The sequence below is a fragment of the Octodon degus genome, unplaced genomic scaffold, assembly GCF_000260255.1.
Source record: "Octodon degus isolate 3935 unplaced genomic scaffold, OctDeg1.0 scaffold00032, whole genome shotgun sequence".
NCBI classification, from domain to species: Eukaryota; Metazoa; Chordata; class Mammalia; order Rodentia; family Octodontidae; genus Octodon; species Octodon degus.
The window spans coordinates 1,926,347-1,938,968 of record NW_004524608.1 but is presented as its reverse complement, the minus strand read 5'-3'; the positions used below and the strand labels follow the sequence as shown (position 1 = coordinate 1,938,968).

At 37.8% G+C, this 12,622-nt stretch overlaps 1 protein-coding gene across 4 annotated transcripts in view; it reads right to left on the bottom strand.

Moving 5' to 3' along the window:
• The window catches only part of Ash1l (ASH1 like histone lysine methyltransferase), a 227,482-nt gene that overhangs the window by 184,759 nt on the left and 30,101 nt on the right, over positions 1 to 12,622 (bottom strand). For all 4 annotated transcript variants that reach the window (XM_023713581.1, XM_023713580.1, XM_004629756.2 and 1 more), the window contains exon 2: positions 5,833 to 6,357. In XM_023713581.1, the coding sequence (XP_023569349.1) occupies positions 5,833 to 6,264 (432 nt within the window). In that variant the 5' untranslated portion in view covers positions 6,265 to 6,357. The remainder of the gene's footprint in view (positions 1 to 5,832; positions 6,358 to 12,622) is intronic.

Genomic DNA, 12,622 nt, shown 5'->3' with positions numbered 1-12,622 from the left:
TTCTCTTAATGAATAGAGGGATTTGTTCTAATGGTGTTTGTAAATATGATATCATGTCCGCATCTTGTACAGCAATAAACCACTAGGAAGAATGTATGCAATGTGTGAATTATTGATACTGTCCTACCAATTTGATTTGAAACTGTCTCATTGCTATTTGTTTATCAATAAAATTATGGGGAAAAAAAAAAGAAAGAAAAAGGGGAAGTGGAGAGGAAGGGAAGAGGTAAAAATGGAGGAGACCTAGGTATACATGATTGTCCAGAAGGTAAATACACCAAACCATGGTCTAGAATAGTTGTGTTCAACCTGCAGCATATGTGGCCCCAAACAGCTAGGAATGTGGCCCCACAAGATTGCACACTTTAAATGTTATACTACTTTTTTGTTACATAAGCACTGGCAATCAAGGAACACTATGTAGGGAAGGGTACAGTATAGGGCTATGCTAACTCTCAGCTCCTATCCCCTGCCCTACTCTGTTAAATCAAAACCTTTACATATTAGATGTTAGCAGTACTTGTATGGCCCAACAAGTAAAACACTGCCATGGCTAATTATAATATTTCAACCCTACATGTGTGTGCCTATGAAGACCTGTTCAGTGTTATGAGAAGACATAATATGTTTTCTTATTCAACTATTAAACTTGGGCTTATGTCATTTCAATATTATAAAAAAATAAAGGAAGTTTTGTTACTTATATACATTAACTATTTTATATATAGCCTAACACAGTTTTTCATCACTTAAGAAGAAAAACTGAAGCCCAGGCAAGCCAACTGGTTGGACACACATGGACTAGAGGCAAAGTAAGAGCCCCTAGGTAAGGTGTCATTTACTCACCCTAACTGCTGGCAAAACAAATTCAAAGTCTCTGAAGGAAGTCATCATCAAATTAAGTTCTACTTCAATCACAGATAAAGATGAATAAAATACAAACTTTATAATCTGCTGGACTGAAATTGTATTACATTTAAATTAACAGACAAAAATGTAAAGAATGTTTCAAAATGAAAAATGAGGGATTAGTCACATCTGTAAAACATAATTAAAACTATCAAGGTAGCAACTATAGAAATAATAGTGACAAAATGGAAAAATGAGACCTCACCCAAAATACATTTTTTCCCCCTCATAGTAATCCAGAGTTTTCTACAGAGCTATATCCCCTAAACCTTTTAATTCTTGAGATAGGTCTTGCCAAATCAATAAACTGATTAGAGTGGGTTCAAATTTTAAACCCTCCTGCATAAAGCTCCAAGAGTGCTGGAAAGCAAAATGAGCACAAAATCAAGGTCAGTCTGAGATATTTTGTGAGATGCTGCTCTCAAAAACAAACAAACAAAAATTGGTATGGTGGTGCATGCCTATAATAATCCCAGCCTTAATGTGGCTGGGGCAAGTGGATTGCTCCAAGCTTGAGGCCAGCATGGGCTACACAGAAACTCTGACTCAAAACAAACAAAAACAAAATGTAGCTTCAAGAAACATGCACACAGTTCTTTTTTACCTATAAATTAGGCTTTCCCTTATAAATGGATCATCTTACTATGGGCTGGCCACCCCCACTTACTCACCCACCAAATGAAGACCACAAATTTCCACTGCACAAAACACAAAAACTACTTTCAAGTCTTACAGGAAAAAATTCTGAAAATTCAACAACACCCCTCAAAAATAGTCAAAAGATTTTTGAGTAGATATTTCTATAAATAAGATACACAAATTTGTGAAAAGATGCTGAAATCATTTAGTCATTTGGCAACTGTAAAAACCAGAAGGAGCTACAATTTCACATTCTTTAGGATGGAAAGAACGGAAGAGAAAAGGAAGGAAGGAAAGGAAAGGAGGAGAAGATCAGAAGAAACTAGATTTCTCATGTGTTGCTGGTAATATGAAGTGGGGCTGTAAGAAAGGAAAATCGTTTATTTTCTCAAAATGCTATCCAGAGAACCTTATGATGTATGAACTCCACATCTAAGCTCCACTACCCATTCAATCCAAGAGTATGGATTAAGCTAACCTTGGATCACAAATGTTAGCAGATTTAAAAAAAAAAAAAACTGGGCTGGTGAGATGGCTCAGTGGTCTAAAGCACCTACTTAGAACAAGTTGAGCAAAGTACAGGGGCCAGGGTTCAATCCCCCAGCACCACATGCCAGCCAGCCCCGCCCCCTGGTGGGCTGAGCTGGCCACACACACACTCACATACACACACACATATAAATAAATAAATAAATAAAATTTAAAAAATTTTTAAAAAACTGCAGCTGTACTGAACATGACCAGACATTTTCTTGTCATTATTCTCTAAACAATATCATACAACTATTTACATGTCATTTATATTGTACTAGGTATTAAAAGTAACTGATTAATGATTTAAAGCATACAGGACAGTGTGTGGATTATATACTAATATTATCCTATTTCATATAAGGGACTTGAGAATCCAAGGATTTTTGCATACAAAGGAGTCATGGGATCAATTCCTAAGGATAGACAGGGATGACTGTATCTATCCAAAGAATTGAAACCACAATCTCAAACGGATTATTCGCGTCCCAATGGTTATTGCAGCATTATTTATTACAGCCAAAGGTGAGGGTAAAACCAAAATTCTAACAACAGATAACACATACCCTTACTGGATATTTAACTAATGGCCTTTGCACTGAGCAACATCACAGCCATTTTTTCATTTTAAGACATGGTCTCATTAACTTGCTAAATTTCACACACTAGATTCAGGCTTGTATTTTTTTTTGCTTCAGTCTCCCAGAATAGTGGGATCACAGGCATGTACCACCTCACCTGGCCAGAAGAATAATTAAAAATAAAAAAGTTTACCTGAACAGGAAAGAGAAAAATTCAATAGTCCAAGCAAGTTTACTGCTAAACCTGCAAGGGACCTTTCTGTGTGAGCAGAACAGAGGTGCCTCTTGCAGCTTACAAGACTTTTTAAAAAGTATTTTTTGAGCAACCTTTTGAGAAACAGCATATTTTTTATTTTATATTTATATCTGTTTTGCTGATGTGTCCTCTGTGACCTACTGACATGTCCCTGTGACACAAGTAAAATGAAACCTATGTTTCTTTAAAATGGCAAGTTGGCTCATTTGAATTGGTGGTATCCCTGTCCATACTCTTATCTGAGTACAGGATGGTGGCACACGCCTTTAATCCCAGTACTAAGGAACCTGAGGCAGCAATGTCATTGTGAATTTGAGGCCACCCTGTGCTGCACAGTGAGTTCAAGACCAGCTGGAACTATATAGCAACACTTCATCTCAACAAAAAAGAGGGGCCCGCCCATTAGCTCAGTTGTTTAAGTACCCGCTTACACAAAGCAGTCAGGCTCAGGCTCAGGCGTCAGTGGTATGGTCCCCAGAACCTCATGCCTTAGAAGACCTGCCCTTAAGGCATCCTGAGACAGCCAAAAATAAAATAAAATAAAATCCATCAACAAAAAAGAAAAACAGGGCCAGGGAGATAGCTCAGTGGTATAAGCACCTGCCTGGCAAGCACAAGATCCTGAGTTGAGCCTCACTACTGGAAAGGAAAAACAAAAAAGAGAATAAATCCTGGTATATACTACAACATGAATCAACCTTAAGGACATTACATTAAGTAAAATAAGCCAAATAAAATGAAAATATTGTATTGTACATCATATATGTACAGATACATGAATGAGGTAGGTACACTAGGCAAAAATAAAAGTACATTAGACATTATCAGTTCCTAGAGTTAGGAAAATTGGGAATTATTCTTTAACGATTATAGTTTTTGTTTGAGGGCTGTGAAAAAGTTTTGGAAGTGCAGTAATAGTCAAACAATACTACAATTCTTTTTTTTTTTTTTTTGAGACAGGATCTCACTATGTAGTGTAGGCTGGCCTTAAACCTGCTTATATACGCTCAGGCTGGTCTGGAACTCATGGTGATCCTCCTGCCTCAGCCGCCTCAGTGTTGGGACTGCAGGCATGCACCTCCACACCCAGCTGCAAATGTAATTGATACCACTGGATTGTATACTTATGATTAAAATAATAAATTCTATATTTCATATGCTTTACAGCAACTAAAAATTGATCATAATGGGGGATGTATACTTGTAATCCTAGCACTTGTGAGGCTGAAGCAAGAGGAGTGCTGCAAATCTGAGTCTAAGAGTTTTGAAATCAACCATCTTGGGCAACATAGTGAGATTCTGTCTCAAAACTAAACAAATTTTACCCTTCTTCTAGCTATCCAAATACAGTGACTTCTCATCACTTGCCTTTTCTTTTTTCTTTTCTCATTTGCTATGTAATTCCGGCTGGCCTTGAAGTCACTATTGTAGTCTAGGCTCACTTTGAAATCATAGAGTTCCTCTTGCCTTGGCCTCCCAAGTGCTGGGATTACAAGTGTATGGCACCATGCACAGCCATTTTCTTAACTATGTTTACTTTGTCTAGTAAGAGATAACATTTGTGTTACATCATGTTAATCACACATTTTAGTTACTTTTTGCATTACTTAATTTCATAATATGAAAACTGGCACAAGCCAGGCATGGTGGTACATGCCTGCAATCCCTGAAGTAGGATTGCTGAAGTGAGGTCAAGGCCAGCCTGAACTGTACAGTGAAACCTTGTCTCAAAAAAGACAAAAAAAAAAACCCCAACAAACAAAAAGAACTGGTACAATACTCATTTTTTTCCTGACTTCAAATTTACTAACTTATTCACATGATTTTATCAACAAATCTCAAGATACCTCCTATCTCTATGATCTTATGGAGAACAACAAATATTCTGGATACCATAGCAATTTGGAGAAAACAAATTGCCTGCAGCATTATGGTTTCTGCCAAGACTTAAAAACCATATGAATTTTTAAAGTAAAGAACACTAAAAATCAAGTCACTACAAATAATAAGGGATATTCCTAAATTCCAACCAAAATATTAAGTCGTGTCTGTTTGCTTAACTCTACAGAACATGTGTGTGTATGAATACTTCTAATTTTGTGTGTGGACACACATGCTGTTTACAAGAAATCTCCGACATCAGCCATTTAAGTAGCTGCAACTACAGCCACTGTGCTTGGCTGACATTTTTAGTACATTAACTTGCCTTGAAGCATAACGGGAATACATCATAAATAATTCACTTAACAAAAGCTTTCAACATATGCTGGTAATCTTAGCCTGGAAGCTAGTCAGTATTAAACTATTTGTCAATTTTGATCTTTAATTTCTCTTATAAATTTGCCCATAATCTTATCAATAGTAATTATTGAGACAGAATTTAATCCAGGTTTTCTATATACAAATCCAGTATTTTTTGTACTTTCACACTAAAAGCAATATTATGAGTATACACCATTGAAAACATGTCATAATTATACAAATAAAAATACATACATTCGGGGCTGGTGAGATGGCTCAGTGGTCTAAAGCACCTACTTGGAACAAGCTCGGCAAAGCACAGGGACCATGGTTCAATCCCCCAGCACCACATGCCAGCCAGCCCCGCCCCCTGGTGGGCTGAGCTGGCCACACACACACACACACACACACACACACACACTAAATAAATGTTAAAAAAAAATTTAAAAAATACATACATGGGCACAAGGTCCTGAGTTTGATTCCCGGCACCAAAAACAACAACAAAAAAAACCCATACATGGTTATGCTATCACACTGGGGACATACTATTTGGAAATAACATAAAAAGACTAAAATCAAACTTTTTGGTATATGTACATAGGTTAGATGAAAATTAATAGACAAGAAATCCAAATATTGCCAATATCACACATCGTTGAGAATTCCACTTACCCGTTTTGAAGGACAGTGTTCATTCTTTTCATCTGTCATCTTTCCACTTTTAAGTGCTTTCCTTGGGTGCTTGATAGTTGTTTTTATGGCAGGTCGACATACATAATTCTCCAAGTTCTTTGGAGGTTTCTTAGTTCTTTTAGCCTGAAGGCCAATTTTCAATTTTAAATTTCCCTCTGAAAAGTTTGTTTCTTTCACTGAAAACTGTTGCTGTGCATCAGTCAAATCATCATCCTTTCCTGCTTCAACATTCCTTTCTCGATTTCGCTTGCGAAGGTCCTCTTCCTCAGACTTTGCGCTGTTCTCTGGCTCTACTTCTCTCTTGCTGACCAGTGTGCCAGTATTGATGACAGAAGGACTCTTCCTTGAAAAACCTTCGGAATCAGAACCCAATCCTAACATAGCAGTATTTCTAGGGTCCATCACAAGCATATATTATTGCCAACAAAACTTATGAAAATTTTACAAAATTGTATTCCACAAAAAAACAGGGATTTCCAAAACTTGTTATCAGCATCTCCTTCCCTGCAGAAAAGAGCATAACAAAAACTTATCAGAAAAAGAGCCAACTATTGAATAACAAGAGAAACGGGCATCACAAGAGGGACAAGGAAATAAACACCTAAAATCAGAGTTAAAACAAATCAAAATATAGTTGAAAATACATTTAAATTCATTTAGTTATAAATACATTTAAAATACATTGTTCTACAGATACAACGAACAAGGTGTACAGTGGAAATAAAAAAATTTAAGAATGACTGTTATAACTCAACATTGTGATAATACCTACCACTGATGCTGCTGAGATAAAAATAATTTTTGTTGTTGTTGTTTTGAGATAGGGTCTCACTATATAAACTCAAGCTGGCCTTGAACTCACTGTGTAGCCCAGGCTAGCCTTGAACTTGCTGTGATCCTTCTGCCTCAGCCTCCTGAATACTGGGATTACAGGCATGCAGTACCATGCTCAGCTCAAAAAATAAGCTTTTATATTTTAGCATTAATCAATTTGAAAGGAATGTGTTTTCTACATTTCAGCTGAATAAAGTAAGTTTTACTGAGCATAAATATTTTACTGGTTTTAGGCTGATCTCAGGGTTTAAACCTTTTACAAGAAATTGTCAGCATTTTTGTTTTATGGTACTGAGGAATTGAATCCAGGCCTTCTCTACCACTAATGTACATTCCCAACCCTTTTTAATTTTTTTTTAATTTTGAGACAGGGACTTACTAAGTTGGCTCAATAGTATTTGTGACCTTCCTGTCTCAGCCTCTCTTTGAGATAGGACTCATACACAGTGTATAATTTAACTTTCATGTACCAAATTCACTTGAAAATATTTCTAAGCACCTCTTATGTGTGTGTGTGGGAAGAGATCCACTTTATCCCTTAGAAAACTCCCTTAATTATTTTTTACACATTTTAAAAAATGTATTTAGTACAAGGTCTACAGGGTCTCATTACACAAATCAGACTCACAGTGATCCTCCTGTTTTCAGCCTCCCAAGCACTGGGATTACAGGCACGCCCCACCACACCCAGTCTTATTATTTTATTTCTTATATTTATTTATTTATTTATTTATTTTTATTTTTAGCGGAACCAGGAATTGAACTCAGGCCCTTAAGCTTGCCAGACTAGTACTTATTCTACTGAGCCATCTCCCCGGCCCCTTTTATATTTATTTTGAAATTTCTATTTATGAAGTATAATATCTTGCAGTTTAACTATGTGCCTTAACATTTTTTCTAAACACAAAATTCTCAAGGATAAAGACTGTTAAGATGTAACTATTACAATTCCTGTTAAAATTGTAAAGGGTAGCTGGGTGTAGTGGCCTACACCTATAATCTCAGCACTTGAGAGGCTGAGTTACGAGGATCACTTTGATAGAGGCTAGCCTGCACTACACAATGAACTCAAGGTCAGTCTAAACTGCACAATAAGACTGTCCCAACAAATAAATTGTAAAGGGCTCAATAAAAGACACCAATCTAGTAAGAGTAGCAGCGCCATTAACAGTAGCATTTCAAGGGATTACAAAACAGGACAAAAAGCTCAATCTTACATTCCTCCACAGCTAGACAAGGGTATATTCCAACAGTCAGCTCTTAGATCCTTCCCTTTAATATATGTCTCCCTCGATCCTGAGGATGGAATAGAACTTGTCCCAGTGTGTTCCACCACTACTGAGGATACTTCACAGTTGTCTTCTGGGTGCTGCTAAAAGGAGGTTACAGTTCATCTGGTAAGTCAAAGCATCCCTCCTTTACTTTGGTAGGGTTGGGGATAACCACTGGCCTTAACAAAATTGAGACTGGGTGGGGCTGGAGAGATGGCTCAGTGGTCTAAAGCACCTACTTGAAGCAAGCTTGGCAAAGCACAGGGACCGCGGTTCGCTGGTGAGATGGCTCAGTGGTCTTGGGTGGGGCTGGAGAGATGGCTCAGTGGTCTAAAGCACCTACTTGAAGCAAGCTTGGCAAAGCACAGGGACCGCGGTTCGATCCCCCAGCACCACATGCCAGCCAGCCCCGCCCCCTGGTGGGCTGAGCTGGCCACACACACACACAATAAATAAATGTAATAAACAAAAATAAATAAATAATTTTTTTAAAAAAATTGAGACTGGGAAAGGACCAGGACCCACTCTTGTTATCCCCAAAATACTAAAACCCTAAAGCACTGTGTACATCATGGTCAGTTTCCTAGAAATTCATGGAGCAGTGGCAGGTATAAATCAAGCCCACTGTGCTGCAGAACTCCTACCCTGATGGCTGCAGCTATTCTTGAGACCTTGCAGTCTTCATGAGATTTTTGCCTTGACTGCAGCAGGATTGAATCTAGAATAGTCAGATGACACCATGGCAGAACTTAACTTGGGCCACTCATACACCTGTGAAATGTCCAAAGCTGAGTAAGAGTAACACCCCCGTTGCTCTACATAAGCAGCACTCCCCTCATACTTCCAAAGTTAGTACATGAGAGCTCTGTCCAGTATACTGATCCCAGGTGCTGCAGCTCAGATGCAAGTAACGACTTACTTGAGGGGTCCTACAAATCTGTTCACAATTCATTTCTTGGGTAGTATGGGTGGGCAGAGCAAGAGGCATCATAAAAGGTATAAACACTAGGAACCGTTACCCTAAAATGTCCATCTATACAAGTAAAAGAATGCTACTAACAACAGTTACTCAACAAATATTGGCCAACTGAATAGACTCTACAGTTTTTCTTACTCTATTTAATCACATAACTGCGGAAAGGGTGTCTTCCAATCATCTCAGTAGCAATTCTTTTTTGTTTTGTTTTGTTTTTGGCGGAACTGGGGATTGAACTCAGACCCTTGTGCCTGCCAAGGAAGCGCTTGTTCTACTGAGCCATCTTCCAGGCCCACTCACTAGCAATTCTTGCTGTCACTTCACTTACAGCTGTCAGCAGCAAAGATTTTAATAATCTGGATTTAACTATTCAAATTTATTCATTCTTACTTCCAAATACACATCTCCTAGGCTTTAGTCAACTGTTTCCCTCACTGTCCCCAACAAATCATGTTCATTTCTTTTGTGTGATGTCTATTCTCCCATACAAAGTAGAGTCCTCATTTGTCTAGCAAGTGGAGGTTCTATCCCCAGGCATGGGGGGAGGGGAGTACAAAGTCCTTATCTTTTCCATTTGTGTTCACAATCTTAAAATCCAAAAAATTTGGAGAAGTTTTTTCTTAACTCATTAGTGATAAAACCTGACCTGGACCCATGTTAGTCCTACCATAATTTCTAAGAATATTTATATGCTATAATGCAGAAATATTAATGTGTTTAAGAGTGCTTTTTCAAGCCAGATGTGGTGTCACTGGTAATCCCCAGCACTTGGGAGGTTGAGGCAGAAAGATTGCCATGAGTTCAAGACCAGCCTGAGCTATATAGTAAGTTCAAGGCCAGCCTGGACTTCACAGAGAGACCTTTCTCAAAAATCAAAACAAGGGCTGGGGATATAGCTCGGTGGCTCATCACCTCCCTGGAAAGTACAAGGTAATGAGTTTGATTCCCAGTACCAACAAAAACAAAAACAAAACAACCCCCAAGTGCTTTTTCAAACACCAGACTGTCAGCTCACTTCATCTACATTAACTTTCTAAAACCAAAAAACAACACAAACAAAATCCCAAAGCATTAGGCATTAAAGGTTTTACATAATGTACAATGGACCTACGTCCTTAAATCTACATTAAACTTGCACTGACCCACTTCATCCCTAAATATGTATTATCCCTAAAGGATCATAATCTGGGGAATTCTTCCTGTTCCACATATGCCACCTACGTCTTCAATAAACTATAATTAAAATATAAGCTTCTGGAGTGTAAGGACACTGCCTACCCACCATAATATCCCCAGCATTTGGCATAATAACTAGTAGAATGAATGGATGGATTTTAACGTCCCTATACCTTCTAACACAATGTTTGGCATGTAGTAAATGCTTTTCCTCCATTTTGTATAATAGAAATTTATACATGAGTTTTTTCTTAATATATGTTGGTTACATTTCACATACATGATTTTCTGTATACTTAATAAAATACTTTAATTTTACCAGTGTTTCCAGGTTATTTTTTTTCCCCAAGTTATATCTTTTCTGCTCTGTACCAAAGCTAATCTAAGAAAAGCAACCATACTAAATGATCTCACTTTATATTCTTGACAGTTTAAGTTGAGCCTTAGTGCTGCCAATACATTTCCCTAATCTAGTCACTCCATCACTCTTTTATTTTTGGGGGGCAGAACTAGGGATTGAACTCAGGCCCTTGCACTAGCTAGGCAAGTGCTTATTCTACTAAGCCATCTCCCTGGCCCCCCATCAGTCTTTTAGATCACCCATCTTCCCTGACTTTAATTCTTATCTGACAATGAAAATAGAAAAAGTCATAAGAAAAATGCCCAAACTGCTATCCATCTATCTGTATCTGTTCCTATAGATTTTGCCTCTCTTCCTCTCTTTTCTTCCTCTCTTTTCTCCCTCTCTTTTCTCTTCTCTCTCTCTCTCTCCCTCCCTCCCTCCCCTGCCTCCCCTCTCTCTCCTCTCTCTCCTCTCTCTCGGAACCGGGGATTCAACTCAGGTCCTTGAGTTTGCCAGGGAAACGCTTATTCCACTGAGCCATTTCCCCGGCCCCTTTTCCAATCTCTTGAGGGCTAAATCTTTTATTCTTTCATACTTTTGATAGTATATTTTGACACTGTTTTTGTTACTTTAAAATTAATATTGGATATATCACATTCATCATAGGGAATTATGCAGGATACCACTGCAGTCAGTTGAGAAAACTCCTCTTGACTTCACATCCTTAATTGGCTTCTCATATCTCTATTGACCCCTTATATTTAACTCCTTGAAAATGTTGTCTACAGTCCCTGTCTTCAAATCCTCATATTTTCTGTTTTAATAAACACAATTTCACTACTACCTCTTCAGATAAATTACTGGTCAAGGTCTCCAATAAGCTCTAGGTTATGCTAGTACAATAAGTGTCTGTCTGTATTTTTCCTCCTCACTGGTTAGTTAACCTCTTCTTTGCCTGTTCTTCCTTTTCTCTAGAGCCTCTAAATATCACACTGCCCCATGGCATACGCACCTTTTCCCTCTTTTATTAATACTTACTTTGTAAAAGACCAGATCTAGTCTGTTGATTTTTAATTACATCTAATATTGATACATCGTACATTTTTATCTCCAGATATCAGAACCAGCTGAAACCTCTTTCTGGAACTTGACTCATACACTAAATGCCTACTTGACACAATAGCTGGATGTGTAATAGACACTTTCAAACTTCAGATGTCTAAAATCAATTCATCTTTGCACATTGCTTAAAATCCATTCTTCCCACAGGATTCCTAGTTTCAATAAACAGCAACTCTTGTTTTACTCTGTGTTTTTTGAGACAGGGTCTTTCTATGTAGTTCAGAATAGCCTTGAATTCACTATGTAGCTGAAGCTGGCCTTGTACAGCAATCCTCCTGCCCCAACCTTCCCAGTGCTGGGATTATAGGAATAAGCCACAATGTCTGGCCAATAAGTAGTAATTAACCAGAAATTTTTAGGTCCATTTTTTTTTTAAATCAATCTTGGTTCTTTTCTCTCACACTCCTCCACTCCACATATACAGATGGTAACCACAGCTTGTCTTTTACCTTCAAAATATATGAAAAACCAGATCTCACTACTTTAACTATCATCCAAATAATAATTAATAATTGACCTACAATAATACAGTAGCCTTTTGACTCGTTGCTAACTTCAGCTTTCTCTTACAGTTTTCTCAATTTAGCAGTCAGGTGATTCTTTAAAAGCCTAAATTAAATCATGCCACTCCTCCAATCAAAACACTGAAGGTAGGCATGAAGACACACAATCCCAGTTACTCTGGAGGTTGAGTCAGGATAATCTGGAGTTTGAAACTAGGCTGGGCAATTTAGTAAGATCTTATCTCAAAAAACTGAATGAGGATGTAGCTCAGTAGTGTTTGTCTAGTATGCTTTGGGGCTCTGGCTTCAATCTCAGGCACTAAAAAGCAAAAGCAAAAGCAAAACCGTAATGGTTTAAACCTAAAGTTTTTACAATGATAAAGAGAACCTATTTACTCTAGTTTACCAAGCTCTTTTACCTTACTAGCATGTCCTCCCTATTAAGTTCCAAGGAAAGGGTCTCCTTTTTGCTTCTCAAATACAACAAAATACTCTTACAACTCAGGGTGTTCTTTTTTTTTTTTTTTTTTTTTTTTTTTGTTCC